Below are 16,337 nucleotides of genomic sequence, written 5' to 3'. Positions count from 1 at the left end.
TACCCCGGGGGGTGCGGGGGGGGACGGCGGGACCCGCCGGCCCCGCGCACGAGGGGCGAGGGGGGTCCGGCGCCATCTGGGCCGGGGGGAACGAGCCGAGCTCGACCCCCGCCCGGGACCCGAGGGCAGCTCTCCCCCGGGACAGCCCCCGAGCCCGCCCGGCTGCGGCATTTCGCGGGCAGGGTCTGCCGGCCATGCTTCCCCCCGTGGCGCAGGGTGCCCCCCACCACCGCAAACGGCAGCCCTCTCCTCTCCTCGCCAGCCTGGAGCATCTGCAAAACGTGCGCTTAGCCAGACCCGGCTTCACCAAAGGGCTGTGCCAACGCGAGGGATGCCCACCTTGGGGGGGGAGTGTGTGTGGCAGCCCCAGCCCCATGGAGCAGACCTTGCAGGTGCAGTGATGTCCAGCTTGGGCAGAGTATCCTCCCCCCGCCCAGGTGGAACTGGGTTTCCCACATACACAAACTAGTTTTTGAATGGGAGAATGGGAAATGGAGTGCCATTTTTTGTCAATGGCTCTCGCTGACCCCTTCATGCAGCGCCGATAAAACCACTTCCAGATGGCCGTGTGGGGCAGTGCTCTGCTGCCGAGGATGAGCTGCCCTTTACTTGTCTCCACCAGAAAGCAGTCAGAAGTTTACATCTGCCTCGAGTCCAAAATGTAGCTTGCCAAAGTACAGCCTAAACTGCAAACATATGGCTTGAGAATCACGCTATCACCACCCCACGGACCATTTGTACGGGAGATAGCATCAAATCAAATACCGCCGCTATCATTTAAGCTTTCAGCTTCACTGCTGATTTTACTCCATGCTTGCAGCCGGTGATTTCTAAGCTCTTTTTTGTCAGTTCAGAGTTCTGGTTTCTAAAGTTACCATGTAGGAAGGCATCTTCTTACTCAGCAGATTTGCCCCCTGTTTGCATTCATTGTGAGAGCTGCTGACTTCAGTGACAGGCAAGTTTTTATTGCTTTTTGTTCCTGCCAGAACTGCAAAGCTCACAGAGCCGAGAGCTGCCAGCCAAACTCGGTCCCTTCTGCTGCATCATCACCGGGACTGGCTGCAGCCGCAGTCAGTGACTCCTCTGAAAGCCTTCGGAAGAAAATCAGAGCTATCTAAACACAATGTAAGCCGTAGTTTGACCTATATCACCTTCCTTCCTTGTCAAAAATACACGAGCAGAAGAACTGAGCTTGCTCTGATCTTAGCACAAGTTTTCAGGAAAGGTAATTAGGAAATATTTGCTTTACATGCAAATCGGTTACCCAAAAGGCATCCAGGCAGTTTCACAGTCACTTTGCAGAGCGGAACTGCACATGCACTGCTTTGGTGTCCAGATAGGAGCAAATACAGCAAGAGGATCCCTTTTACCCAGTATTTTTGAATTTTTCTCAGTGTCTGACTTTACCCAGTCACAAAAGCGTGAACTATGAAAAGGAAAAAAGTATCACTTACAAGATATTTTGTTTATATAATTTTGAGTATTAATGATTAAATGTTCATTCTTTCTTGTAGCAAACTCACAACTTCCATCTGCAGCTCACACTGGCACTGTACTCTCTCCTGCTAAACTTGGGTTGAATTTGAAGATTTCCTAGATGACCTCAGCATGTCTGGAAGACAAACCCACCAACAGGCAATGCGTTACCCACTAACATTTCTATGCCATGTGCTTGGGTCAGTTGGTGGACAGGCTGAAACGGTCCCTGGTTAGATGTACTGTTGTGTCCCTGCAGCCCTTTGCAGACAGAAGCGGGTGGCTGTGCTGGCTGTACTGCCCAGCACCGGACACCACACCACCCATCCCAGCAGGGACACATCCTTGCCTGATTGACCAGCCCTTTTTGAAGCAGGAGTTGGTCCTAGTGGACCAGGGGACAAAAAAAGGTGATGAAGAGAAAGCGAGCTGTAGTCCTACTTATGGGTTGGTTTCCATTAGCTATGTCATCTGTGCTCACTGCTGTATTTTGCTGTGGTGGGGAAAATGCTTTACTGTCTCCCTGGACTACGCTGTGCCAGCAGGAAGGTTTGACTTGTGAGATCAAATGCAATATTTGTCTTAAATGGCTTAACAAAGAAAAGTGCTCCCCTCTGGAGCGCTCCTTGTGCCCAGGTATGGGCAGCTGCAAACACCAATATTTCCATTTCCACATTTCTGTTGAGCAAAACAAATAATAAATTCCTTACTAGAATTAAGCAGTCCTATAGCTAGATGAGCATAAACTCTCCCTCATTTTTCAGAAGTCATTATTTTAAGACATATTCCCGTAATTAATTGGATTAGAGGTAGTGCAGACTTGGGATAACATATCTAAATTCATACTTCACTGCAAGCTGATAAATCCATTGAACCACAGTTTAAAGGCACTGCCAGTCATAACTTTGTCAAATACACCATGTTAGTAAATATGGAGCCGATAAACACAATTATCTACTTGGCTAACTGTATCACAGCAGCATTATCTTGAGAAAGCCAGAATGGCAGCCCAGGATGAGTAGAAGATATTGCCAGCCAACATAAACAAAGCTATGCCTACTTTGCTGCAGGGCAGCAATTTTTCTTCTGTCACCAACAAAGACTTTTTTTTGCTTGACTCGATCTGTATTTTTAGCATATATGGGAAATTATGCAAACTTCCCCAGTTTTTGTGGTTCTTTTCAGACCCACATAGACCCTTTTCTATGCTTTCTCTGAGGTTTTGGAGTTTGCAAACAAACTGCACACATCTTTCAAAGAAATAATAACTTGTATTACTTCAGCAGTCAGCTACTCAGTGGCTTAAAACCCAAGTCAGTAGTAAGAGCTGTCTTTGAAGTGCTACCAACAGCTGGAATAACAGCATGCTGTCCAGGTTGCTGTCTGAAAATAACCTGATTTACCTTATGCTGCATTTCTGCCTCAGCAAGTCCAGTTTATATGTTTCCTGACTTGAAAGATTTTGGAAATCAGAATGACACAAACAGATCTAGCTCAGGGCTTTGCTCCACTGCTCACGTGTGTGTGTAGCCCCAGGAAAATGAAATAATCTGAAAATTCACCTGTAACTGGGTTGAAAGCCCAGGGTGGGGAATGCGGTTTCTTTCCAGGTTAGAATAAGATTTTTCTAATGTTAGACCATTTCCATTTCCTTCTGTTTAAACCAGAAATAGCTCCGTTCGGTCTGAGGTCAGTTTTGCACTGAGCAGTTCAGCTCTACCTGAGAAAAAGAATAGCATCATATTAGCTCCCTCATCCCTGTGGTCTGGGAAGAGCCATCTCAGCAGCATGGATGGTGTGTGGCATGGCCACAAACTGCCCAAACTGGATGCCCACATGCTGCCGTGTCCCACCTGACCTAACAAGCTCAGAGGTGGGAAAGTGGCTTTGCCCACACAGTCCATTCCCTCCGTTTGGCTTCACACAGCTTTGCTCTAACACTGTAACATTGTGGGACAGAAAAGGATAGGGATGAGCACCCATGGGTGGGAAAGAGAGGTGGGGAGAGAACTGCTTCCAGCAGTTTAAGTGTCCCCATTGCCACACACGTGCAATCACAACACTGTCCTCAATTAGCTGCAGCCTATAAGAGGCAGTAATAAGGTCCTGGAGCCCAAATCTATTTTCAAACCAACATATAATCAGCATCCTGATCCCCCCCCTGCTCCCAGCCCCACAGGCTCAACCCTCCTTGCTACCAGTGCCAGGTCCCAGCTCATCCTCTGCCTCTTCTGGCAGGTCACCACAGGAGCTGCCAAGTGTCACTGCTAGCGTGAGGAAAGCTGTAGCTACAGGCACCCAGGGCAGAGGACAGGGTACAATCACTGTGGGCAGCTTAGCACGGCTGAGGCGGTATTGGAGCTACGGTCATTTTTCAGGGCAGGCTGAGAGCAGTGGTAATTGTCGGAGCCCTATTAACTGCAGGGGAATTACAGCAATTTGCACCAGCTCAGCTCTGCCTTCAGCCAGTGGAGTCCTCAAAACCCAGCTAACAGGCTGCCACGTCGCTGCACTCCCGGCAGGGTGTCATTAACCCTTCTTCTCAGGGAAGCCCCTTTTTTCTTTACAGTTCTTGCTCTGAGTGTTTTTGATCTGGTGTCACTGTAGACATGTTTAGACACTTCCTTGTTTCTCATGCCAAACTCTTGACTCAATTACAACTGTATTCACAGATTTACAATATGTTAAGCTAACTCTATTAAGACACACCATACAAATGTTTACTTTTGGCACATTTGGTCACTTAGTGGATTCTTGCTTCATTTTGAACCTGTGTACAGTTACCATCTCCGTTGCCTTCTCAAAGGAGATTCACTCCTTCCATGAGCAGATGGGCAAACACACCTTGGGCTGAGCCCTTAGGATGCTAATGAACTTTCTCTCCAGGGAGCCTTCCTGTACAGGAAAAGCACACCTCCTTGACAAAGGAATTTTAACACAGATTTCTTCTGGTTATACTAGAGTGGAAGGAGTACAATTATTTGCCACACTAGCATTTTTTTTAAATAATTGTTCCTTCCAGCCACCTTCCACAATAGTGGAACAACCTAGTGCCTTGGCTGGGTTCTTTGACAGTGCCCCAGAGGCAGCTGCCACACATTTACCCCCACCCTCGAAGCTTGTCACACCAGAATGAAGAGGGACCCTGTCATGAATTTCAGCAGGAGAAAGAGGATACCCCGATGTCCTCCCCTGATGCTGGAGCTAACTGCAGGAAGTGTGGAGGAGTAACCTCACAGGGATCTGGTAAAGTGTTTCCTCACTCTCCCATGCCTGCTTGCTGCCGCTGGAAGGTGTAAAAAATACCTGAGTATTTTTGATCAGTCCCTCTGCTGTTTCCTAAATACAAGCCAGCGGGTCCTCTGGGTACTTTCAACAAACCACACACTAAAGCTAAGGAAATAGACAGTACACACCTGAGGGCATACCTGATCCCAGATGCATTCTTCCCCTGGCACACAGTGCAGAGTTCTTATGGTGTGGAGTTTGGGTTTACCACAGCTCCATACTCTCTTCTGGCCTCCAAGCCACAGCTGACGCTCCTCTGCCTGCAGTGGGTTCCTCCGGACACCTAACCTGCCAGAAAACTCTTCCTTTTTTCAGTAGAGCTTGTTTTCTCCTGGTTTATCTCCCTAACTTGGCTCTTTGTAGCTTAAAATGAATAGTGAAACACCATGGCTTGCAACATCCTGCTAAAGATACAGCAATAGCACAGGACAGCTAAGTAAGATCAGCCCTGAGTAAGACCAGCCAAACCACTATGAAAGTTTCCCAGGCCAGGCAGCCTGCACGCCTCTGCCGTGCCACCTGGGGCTCTCACACAAGGTGCTAAGCACCATTTACTACCTCTGCCTCTGACCCCGGGAATGCTCAGCACTCCTAGGAAGTAAGCCCTCAGCACCTGGCTGGCTTGGGACCAAAGTGAGAGCAGATGAGCGGCCGCAGCTGGAATCTGTGCACTGGAACACATGGAATAACTTCATCAAGGGTTTATGCATACGTGGAAATTGCAGCAAGGAGCAGAACAGTCAGCAGGTAGAGAAGAGCTGCCCCATAAGCTGCATTTGCAATGTATATATTTTTTAATTGGCTCAGTAGAGTCCCCTCTCTCAACCCTTTCCCCAGTAAGAAAACAAAACAAAATCCTGGAAATGCTGCAGTGCTCTACTGTGATGTTATCTTCCATAAATCACAGTGTTAATACACTGGATCGATACAATAAGTATCACACCAAGAATAACTGAACAGAAAGAAAATATCTCCTAGGTTACCACTTTCTATGTTTGAATCTACAAAGGAATCTCTCAAACGTTCCAGAGAGAGGCAGCTTTTTGTTAGTGTCTTTCTGGCTTATCATGACAACCCACTGTTCTGCAGCTATTTGTTTAGCAACAGGCATGAAATATGATCTCCTTTCATCCCTGTAGAAGTTACCTTTATTCTGCTGTTACAACAGGAAATACGCAAATCATTTCTGCCTCTTTTCCTCTATATGTCTGCAATCAGGAAACAATTACTGGAAATAAAATAAATGAAAAACAAGGCAAGTCAGAGGCTGCCCAGCAGTTGGGCATACTGCTGAATATACCATGCTACAGATACCTATTTATTTTTGCTGTGAAAGATTGCAGCCCTTTCCTTTGTCTTCACATTCTCAGCTTGTTAACAATGCGGTCTCTCCTCTTATCTACAATTTATCCCAAGGAACTATTAAAAAGAAGGATTGGAGGAGGCTTCCTGCTGCTCTTGTCCCATTTCATCTCGCAGAGACATAAGGAATTGCTGGTCAGGGAGAGGCCACTTGGCCAAAGCAGCCTGTGCCCCATAAGTTTATCTCCTTGATTCCAGCGCAGCTCCCTCCAGCGCACAGCCCTGTCACGGGAGAGCGATCGCCTCTCAGGAGTGTGAAGATAAACAGATTTGAAGCCTTCAAGGCATGTTCCCAGCACCTCCTCCCCCTCACATGCACACAGCCTTGTCCTGCAAACGCCCCGCACACAACACGGCTTTGGGGATGAATACCAAGATGTTTGTTGAAGGGGCATGTGAAGCTGTGACTTACAACAGAACAGCTTTACCAAGAATTTGGGCTGAACCGCTAAAGGCAACACCCCGGTGCAAGGAGTGAGCCAAGGGGCGGGGGGGGGAAGATGAACCACAGGGAGCCAAAAGTTGGGCAGCACAGGGGCAATTTCTTTTGATGCTGAAATTACTGCTTCCATCAGCTGCAGTCATTGGGATTTTATCTCAGCTGGGCTGGGGGAGTCACTTGGGAGCCCACGGGGATTTCACATTTTTTAGAGGCTCTGGAAGAGCTGTCTGCCCGATGCTGGACCAGAGCTGAAGGCAGGAGACATGGCTGCATCACAGTGCCCTGGGATGGAGGAAAAATGGAGCAATCCACCCCGATTCCTCTTTCCCCCACATCATTAGAAACCTGGCTCAGGTCTCCATCTGGCCCCTGCCCAGACACAGTAGGGCGGGAGGAAGAGATCAGAGGCTCTGCTGGAAGCACATCCACAGGCACCCTCCACTGGTTTGATGCCGGGGGAAGAGAAGGGAAGAAAAGCCTCGAGGGGAGACCTTATAGCAGACTTTCAGTACTTAAAGGGGGCCTACAGAAAAGATGGGTAGGGAGTGTAGCGATAGGATGAGGGGTAACAGTTTTAAACTGAAAGCGGGGAGATTTAGATTAGATATTAGGAAGAAATTCTTTACTCTGCAGGTGGTGAGAAACTGACATGTTGCCCAGGGAAGGTGTTGAGGCCCCATCCCTGGAAGTGTTCAAGGCCAGGCTGGATGGGGCTTTGAGCAACCTGGTCTAGTGGGAGGTGTCCCTGCCCATGGCAAGGGGGTTGGAACTGGATGAGCTTTAAGGTCCCTTCCAACCCAAACCATTCTACGATGCCATTCAGTGCTTTGTAAGTTGCAGTGCCTACATTTGGTTGGTATAAGAGCTTGCATGGCCAAACAAGGGATCAGATCAGAGAACTGATCCTGGTGGAAATAACCTGGGGGGAGAAAAATCAGTTGGGTTTGTTTTGCTGGAATCAAGTCCCTGGTTGAGTTTAGTATGTGGCATGACACAGCTGTGCCTGCCTAGTGCATCAGGAGAACAACCAGCAGTTAAGGCTGCTGGTAGTATAACTTGGCTTCAGCTGTGCTGTTATTCAGTATCTAATCATTATCCCAGGATTATGTTTGGTAAATGCTAAATAATATTTTTCTGTCATTTATGTTCAGATACCTCTAGGTGGTCACAGTAGCCAAATGCTGGCACATGACAGAACTTGTGTTGGGCAAATAATACACATATGGAATGCCACAATATTCATCCTAAGTAACTAGAAAAAAAAGGGGGTGGGGTGTTTTATGACAAGTCAGTGAATTAAATTGGCCTAATGTGCTCAGTTGAGGACCAGGCCAGTGCAAGTCACTGAGAGGAAATCCCAACTGGAGCAGCTGGGGCCACAGGGGCATCCAGTTCAGCATCAGCAAGCTATGGCAGCACTGAAAGCATGACGCTTTAGCCAAACTAAAGAAAACCTTCAACACGCAGAGAGCAGTCTTAATACTCAGAGCAGGATTTGAACTCCTATCAGCTTTTGGAGGGGCAGAGATGGACAAATGCCCTTTCCAAGGCATCCTAAGTGCAGCCTCCTCCCTATTAACACCTCCTGTGTGGGACACCCCGAGCCTCATCCTGCAGCTCAGCTCCCTGTCACGTCCCATCCCTGCAGCAGCTGCAGCCCCGGATCAGCCGATTTAGCTGTTCAGCCTTCACTTTAGATACAGAGCAATTAGGACTAATTTCTTTCCACAGTGAGAGATCAACTGATCCAGCCTGTTTGCACCTTAAGAGTCAATTAAATAGCTAGACTTTTTCCAATACAAAAAAAGTATCTACATGACTGAAATGTTGTTTGCTTTCCTAATTCAGGTGTGCAAGAAATTTCAACCTGACCTCTTTTTTATCTTTAAAAAACTGTAGACATTTATATAAGTGGAAATTTGATTTTAGAATGGTTTACAGTCAAACTTTGAATTCTCAGTGTGGAGAACAGTAAAAAATAATTATTCTGAAAAAATCACTCAACTGTACTATTTTTGCCTTGCATGAAGCAGCACCTCATGTTTTGATAGCTAACTTTTAATTACAGAGAGAAGAGCAATTTTAATGTTCTGATGAAGCACAGAAAATTATTTTTCACTAACCTGTGAAGTAATTATTCAGTAGGTCTTCAGCGCAGGATATACACAATTAATACTTTTTGCACCAGATGCCTATAATTATTGGACTGAAATCCAACATACCAATGAACAGCTTCTCAGTCCCTTAGCTTTTGGTCCATTTCTGTAAGCCTACATAGAAAGGAAAGCATTTATTTAAAACCCTGCATTAGAGCAAGCAATAGTGCATGAACAACTAATTAGGAATAAATCTATTAAGGATGGACAACGAATTGCTGGACAGCAATTCACTGAATGCAGGGGGACTCACAACTCCACCAAACACTTTCCACAACTAAATTTATTATATATCTCATAACTAGAATATTATGTGCTACAGCTATTCAAAGTAAAGAAAACATATTCACGGAAACCACAGCTTCAGCTAGAGAATAATTTCTAAGCTCTTCTATACAGCAACCTTCCAGAAACTCTATTACCTGGGCAAAGGAAGAAAGCAGGTTTTGAGGAAAAAGGGATGGCATGGCATGGCAAGGGGAACCTCTATTAAAGTGGCATAGTTTGTCATATCTGACAATCCACTGAAGAAAGTTATCACTGGTTAAGGGCCTGACCCTGCATTCCTTAAGTAGACAAAAATCCCTTTGAAGTCAATGAAGCATCCTGCTCAGATAACTATATCAGGGTTTGGCAATTAATGAAAACTTTTAATTTCTTAAGCAGATTATAAAAGGTTTTCCCTGAAAATCAACTATTACATGTTACTCACAGCAAATCCCTGGCAGTGTGGGTTTGTATCCGGCAGCTCTTGCAGCACAGTAACTGTTTCCCACTAACTGGGAATTGCCAAAAGTCAGAACCACATTGTTTTCTATTTGCATTGATCTGCCTTAAGTGTTCTTCTCTAGCTGATGCCTAGTTGAAGGTTTTGACAGCTTTGCACTCAAAAGGTCAGTAAGCAGTCCTCGGGGCAATTTGATTTAAACCTTTAGCATTTTGCATACTCCCAAGCAGCAGTGCATAGTAGGACATGTGTGTTCACAGCCTCTGAAAGGTCATACTTCCCAGCCCTCAAAACAAAACCCGAGTCAGAAATATTTCAGCTTGTAAAAAATATCAGAAAACCTACCAGACAATTATGAAAACATTTTCCATTAAATTAAACTCAAAAGGGCTTAAGAATAACAAATTGTGATGTATGTTTTTAGACCGTGGTGTATTTCAACAGAAAGTTTTACATCCTGTCACATTTAGGAAGGCTGCCTTATCTGTCTTTCCTCAAGAGGCGTGCTCACTCACTTAATGTCTGTTCAGGTTTTCCAAGCCACTTTGTCTCCCCCTCCCCGAAATCCCAAGCCTCTCTCTGGGATGAAAACCTGAAACCTACAATGCAGAATTCGTTTGAAGTCTCATTAAGCAAGAAACCTCAAATTAAGGACAGCTCAGCAAAACAAAACATTTTTCTACAGTCACGTGGATGTAAACCAAGCATTACATGGAAGTTCTCCCTCATTATCCCCTTTGTGAGCCGTTTGTATTCTGATTAGCGTGCTAATGATATATGTTCCACATAGAAAAAGCAATTAAGTCTCCACTTCAAAGAAAAATGATTTACTCTAAGAGTACCAAAGCTTGTGCTTGAGTCTCCTACTGATTTTGTGATGCCGCAGAGCAATACAGCAGCTGTTAAATGCTTAATTCCCATTTATAGCAATGGAAGATGGTAGGTGTTGGTTGCCTTTTAAACGTATAGATGTTTCAATAAGGTGATTCTATGGCACATAAGAGGTATGGATTCTTGGTGGTGGCAGCAGTGTAACAGCAAGTAAATAACTAACACTCTAACTGCAGGCTCCTCTCCGTTCACACCATAAGAACTGAGCATTGATTCCTTTAAAGAAAATGTCCATTAAAAAGGGAAGATAATAAACAAACTGCCCTAAAAAAGGAGAAGCTCAAACAAAGAAAATAATTTTATATTACTCTATGTGAATAACCCAAGCACCAGAGCAAACTGATTAATGAGAAACGGAAAGGAAAACACAAATGGACAGCATGAAGAATGACAGGCAGAAGAGCTTGGTCTCCTAATGGCTGACATTCTTTTTGACCACACACGAAATAACTAACGTCAAAAAAGAATTTAAATTTACACACATTCAGTTTTAATTACTTCATGTGTGTTTTAGCATGTTATTGTCGTGATTATGTAATTCCCACTCTAGGGAACTGATAAGTATCATCCATTTGCTAAGTAACACTGAAGTCACGCTGAAAAAAGTACACAAGAAAAAAAAGGAAATCTGTGCTGATCCAGGACATGTTTCACAGTACGCCAGAGGCATCTGTGGATTTCAATGAGACACACAGAGATTTTTATAAAGACACCATAGACTAGTGAAATAGCACCAAACCATGCTTACGGATTTAAAGAACAAATCAAATGCCAAGACACAAGGTAGCTTGCAAAGTAAGTTTATGCATGAAACACTGAGGTTAGAGAGGGGAAAACAGAATACAGAAGAAAAGTAATCAGCCTACACTCCTATTTTGCCCAGGTTTGATGTGTCAGTACTCAACTCTGTATCTAGTAAAAAATAATTTGTTTAATATGCTACAGATGTGACTTATTAATAGTAATTAAAAAGTTTACTTACTTAAGTCACACATCCTTCAAGCCTCAAGTGGCACTTTAAATAAATTGGTTTAGCTTCATACTAACCCACAGCTCTGCCTCATGATGCAACAAGAATGCTGAAGAATCACCTGTACCACCTGGAGAAGTGAAAGATTTGATACAAATAACACCCAGCCTAAAAACAACCCAATGCCAGTTGAGAGAAAGGAATTTTGAAGGAAAAAACCCCCCAGCCTACACCGCCCCAAACCTCCAAGTTATTGTTGAATGGTTCTTGTTCGTACCTAACGTCTCGTTTCTGTAACACCAGACTGCAAAGCACTTCCACATACGTGGCCACCTTTGGAGTAAAGGAGAAATTTTAGAGAAAGACAATTCAGGCCAAAACCCTTTAAATCAACACAAATCAAATTATTGACATTGATTGAAACATTTACGAAAACCGCACCCACAGCAAAGTAGTCCTTTGAATTATAAACAGCTTACACTGTAAGCCTTTGCTGAGGTTAATCTATATATTTTTATCTCTTTTAGGCAAAAGAAATTCAATTATTTGACAGCACCATATTTATTTATTCAGAAACACCATTCACTATGAAAGGGCAGTAATCAATACACAAACAACGGTCATCACCATCCTTACTAAACACGAAACAGAAATGGTTCAACTTAGAAAATTCAACCCCCTGAAAAATGTTCAGAAAAAGAAGTTTTTGCAGTGTCCTGGGATGATCCAACCCCGCCTTGTCGGCAGCTTGATCACATCCCTCCCCGCACGCTGCCGGCTCTGCAGCGGGAGGGTTTTGGGGCGGGAAGCGGCTGATCCGCCGCCCGCGCGCGCCCCAACGCGGCACCGCCACCTGGCGGCCGTTCCCGGCGCCGCCGCGGAGAGGCGGCCTCGATGGCGGCCGCGGGGAAGGCTCCCAGCAGCGGCTGGGGGGGGTGGAAATTAACTAACTAAAGGGCAGATTTTCATTGGCATCTTTCAGGTTCTATAAAAGCCAGTTCTAATCAGTGTTTACCTGCAGACGCCATAACCGAGGGTAGGCAACTGTTCCGCTTACAGCTCTCAGGCTCAGCACAGCCCAGAAAACCACCACCAAAAACACCCATGAATTTTCCGGGAAGCATTTTTAAAGCTGAGAAAAGTGAGACATTTCTCCTTGCAGCCCCCCTCTCCCTCATGTTGTAGTCTGGTCCCTGCTCTAGAATTGGCATCTTGCTCAAGTCTCAAGCTTCTTCACAGATCGAAGCTTTTAACCCGACCTGCACAAAATCTCTTGCCAAATGTCAACCCTATATACTTTCTTTTCAGCAGATTGATATATTCAGCTCTTACCTACCTGGGAAATTTTTCTGCCTTACCCCTCATCTGGGTCTTAAGAGTAATGAAATTACAGTGTAGGAGAGAGGGTGGTTAACACTCAGGGAAGCAGCTGCTACTCTCATCTCTACCGTCATGGTCTGCCAGGAACTGCTTCTGGTGAAAAAACAGCTCAGTGTTCACAGCAGCATCTCTGGAGTTGCCCCTCAAAATCTAAGTGTGTATGTTTCAGGGAAAATGGAGGTGCAATGTGCAGAAAATATGAGTACAAAGGGACAGGCAGCTGACCCAGGAGAGCATCTCCCTGGTTGGCCAAGCCCACACCCTTGTTTGTTTAGAGCCTCCCAGATTGCATCCTCTCACATCGCCCTTCCTGCAGACGCCAGGAAGGTCAGTCTCCTGTAAGAGGCCAGGTTTGCAATTTCAGAATTCCTTGAGATGTTTCAAAGATCACTCTGCCCACTTCCTCATGACAAAGACATGGCCAGGAACAAGGCCAATGTTTCCCATCCTGGTGTCTCCTCCAACCCAGACCCACAAAGCTCTGTACCAGCCTGTCACCTCTTCCACAGGTCTCCCACATCTGAGTGGCTCCAACCGTACAAACCATCTCTCATGCTCCTCCTGGTCTTTCCCTGGCTGCCTGTGTGTTCAGGCACATGAGGTAGGCTTCCTTCAGCCTGGGGCATCCGCTGTAAGGACTGCCTTCCTCCCTCCCAATGGCCATTGACCTCTCTTCTCTCACTTAACCACAAGCTGTTATCACCATTCCTCAGCAAACCTAGTTTCAACCCCGCAGAAGGGTCTCTCTGCACTCTATCACCCACCACTTCTCAAGTGTGAATGTTTGACTCGGGCCTATCTGGCTCTGAACCTTTCCCTTAATGCAACTCATTCCTTTCTTTGTCTACTACAGCTCTACAGTACTTTTGTAAATTCATACCCCAAGTGCGGTAAAGCAGCCTTTCTTCTGATGCCAGAAGTCACAAACTTCACCCATCTTGGGAATCTCAATCCACCACCTGCCCAAGTAAGGCCTCAAGCTGTTCCTTCTTATTCCCAGTGCGTGGTTTGGCTTTTGCCTCTACAATGTCTCTGCAATGTCTCTTATGACCTCTTGCTGTCCATCCACTTCAATGCTACATGTCTGCTCACTTCCCCTGTAGCTCCTTCATGGGGCAAAAATCAGGGCCAGGCCCACAGCAGAACTCCTGTAGGCAAAGCCATCCCTGTCCCTGCTCCCAGGAAAGCACCAGCTACTCCCTGCAGCCCAACACCTGGCAGCATCCTCCTCCTCCTCCTCCAGGAGCTTCCACCCACATCCCAGGGCTGCTTCCCCAGCTGGCACTGTGGACCAAGCCCTGCTGGGCAGCCCCATCGCTGCTGGGCTGCCCATGCTGCCTGGAGCAGCCTTTCAGGGCCCACTGTGAAACCCTGCCACACTCACCACTGAAGTCTGTTGGCTGCGTGCCTGCCCACCAGCTGAGAAAGGTGTTCCTCCAGCAAGAGAGAGGAGCCTGACCCTCCCTCAGCAGCAGTCAGATGGCATTTCCGTGGGGCTCCACCTTTGCCTGGCTGCCACACATAGTGTTTCTAGGCTGGCTATACACTGAAGGTTCACAGCGACCTAGAGCTTTTATAAAAACATGGTATTAATTTTTCAAAGACCGTACACATTTATTGGCAGCAGAACATGAGGAAACAGCACTGCTGCACCTCACCACCTATCCAAAAGCAGCAGCATGCTGTGGTGGGACTGCTGCCCCGGTCTACCTCCGAGTACTAAAACTACTGAATTTTTGCTAGTTCAAGACTAGCAATTGGCACTTCAAAGAACTGAGTCACAACTTATTAGAATAAACTTTTATTTACTGCTTTCAGGATCCTTATTTTATACTTCAAAGTATGCAACAAAACCTGCTACATTCAAATCTATACAGATTTACTGATATATCATTCGTGTTTTACAAAACTGCATATAGATTTTGGAAATTTGTATAAGTTACCTTTATGTACATGTAATACTCTCAGCCCTAATGACCTAGTCAAAGAATAAAACAAAGTGGGATTTTAAATATCCCTTAAGACCCATTACATTTGTTACATAATTTACATACCTTTATAGAGAGATGTGCTACACTTCCTTCTTGCATATTTATAAAGACTGTGACTAAACAGAAGTTTGCTGGCCAAAGCTAGATACTGTCATTTCCTCTGATCATATTGGTAATAAAATGTTAAAATTAGAGCAAGGTAGGTATAGAAACTGTTTTTTCTTTTAAAACCAACTATGCTAATCATTTTAACCAGCACTTGCTCAAAAAAAGTGTTAACATTAATACAAAAAAACCCCCACATTTACAAAAGAAATCAAACTAATATTTATATGACAAGTTGATCTACAATAAATTGCACATTGTTGGTTATGACTTTGGTTATACTGTCTTAACAAATTTGGTTTCTAGACTAACAGTGGAGAAAAAAAAATATAAAAATGCAGCTATAGAAACTAGCATAACCTGTAAACATCTTACAGAACCAAATTCTGCATCTGGTGACATGTGCATGACCTCCACGCAATTCAGAGAAGTTTGCACATATCAGACTGCTGAATTTGGCCCAGAAAACCCTGTAAACATGTTCTTTATTGTTATGTAGTGCAATACTGCAAGAATGGATAATAAAGGCCTCTAACTACCAGTAACTAATACTGAGTGATATCCATATAAATTTCACTTTAAGATTAATTTGTTGCAAAAGGCTGAATTGAAAATATTATCCATCGTTGAACTACAAATTTATCCCAAAAAAGTGATGAACACTCAATAAACCAATGACAGTATACAAATTCAGACAAAAAATGGATATAATTTCTCACCGCAATTCAGAATTCTGCTGCTTATCTGCTTTATATAAAAAACTTGGTTTTGTTACACTGTTTTAAGAAAAGCAAGTTAGAAAGAGAAATCTAACAAATAAAATGTGTCAGCAAGTCAATGTTCTGCAAACTCATGGCTGATAATGCAAACAAATGCTTTCCAATATTTTACCTAATACACTGAATTATAAGGTGCTTTGGGCAGATCTGTAGCAAACAGCCTGAAGCAGCACAAATTACGAAATTGCATTACATGAAGTTTGGTGGTTTTGTGTTGTTTTTGTTTTTGTTTTTTTAATTTATTTTAAAAACAGTTTAACAATTTCAGTTGTTCCTCAATGCAGCAATTCAAATTTACACCCTCTGCAAAGATTTCTTCACAGTTTTACTTCAGTAGTTTACTGCAGGACTGTCTGTCTAATACTGTAGAAGAAGCAACTGCTTAAAAACATTTTAGTTTTTGACCTACTTGGCACTGGCCCATCCAATGTGTATATTGTAGTTATTAGCAAAGTACACAAAACTGTGGAAATGTCAAAATACATTTTTAAAATTTAGTAAATTTTTAATACTTAACTTTACAAGTCATACTATGAAGATTCAATAGCCATGTGACTAAATACAATGGTAGTCCCTGGAAAATTTGAATTTGTTTGTAAACCCTTAAAATGAAATTGCAGCACTGGACCAATACAATTTATGACTGTGTCTTAATCAACCCCATCAAAACCCTGAGTATTTTCAATTGCGAGAAGAAGTTTATCCCATAAATCTTCAAACGAGTCGTATGGAGGCAAATCCAAGCGATTAAAGCTGAAAAACAGATGAAA

General features: G+C 44.4%; 2 protein-coding genes across 4 annotated transcripts in view; both read right to left on the bottom strand.

The window, feature by feature from the left end:
- Window positions 1–12,766, bottom strand: part of PRTG (protogenin) — a 99,941-nt gene extending 87,175 nt beyond the window's left edge. The window contains exons 1-4 of the mRNA XM_014944301.1: window positions 12,761–12,766; window positions 12,083–12,238; window positions 11,556–11,645; window positions 51–272 (exon numbers count right to left, since the gene is read on the bottom strand). Of these exons, the coding sequence (XP_014799787.1) occupies window positions 51–272; window positions 11,556–11,645; window positions 12,083–12,238; window positions 12,761–12,766 (474 nt within the window). The remainder of the gene's footprint in view (window positions 1–50; window positions 273–11,555; window positions 11,646–12,082; window positions 12,239–12,760) is intronic.
- A 1,711-nt stretch (window positions 12,767–14,477) lies between these two features.
- NEDD4 (neural precursor cell expressed, developmentally down-regulated 4, E3 ubiquitin protein ligase) overlaps window positions 14,478–16,337 on the bottom strand; it is a 59,953-nt gene continuing 58,093 nt past the window's right edge. For all 3 annotated transcript variants that reach the window (XM_014944650.1, XM_014944647.1, XM_014944651.1), the window contains one exon: window positions 14,478–16,320. In XM_014944650.1, coding sequence (XP_014800136.1) covers window positions 16,218–16,320 — 103 coding nt within the window. In that variant the 3' untranslated portion in view covers window positions 14,478–16,217. The remainder of the gene's footprint in view (window positions 16,321–16,337) is intronic.

Source organism: Calidris pugnax, unplaced genomic scaffold (genome assembly GCF_001431845.1).
Source record: "Calidris pugnax isolate Ruff unplaced genomic scaffold, ASM143184v1 scaffold70, whole genome shotgun sequence".
Taxonomy (NCBI): domain Eukaryota; kingdom Metazoa; phylum Chordata; class Aves; order Charadriiformes; family Scolopacidae; genus Calidris; species Calidris pugnax.
The sequence above is the reverse complement of the archived record's forward strand: the minus strand, read 5'-3'. Positions and strand labels throughout refer to the sequence as shown.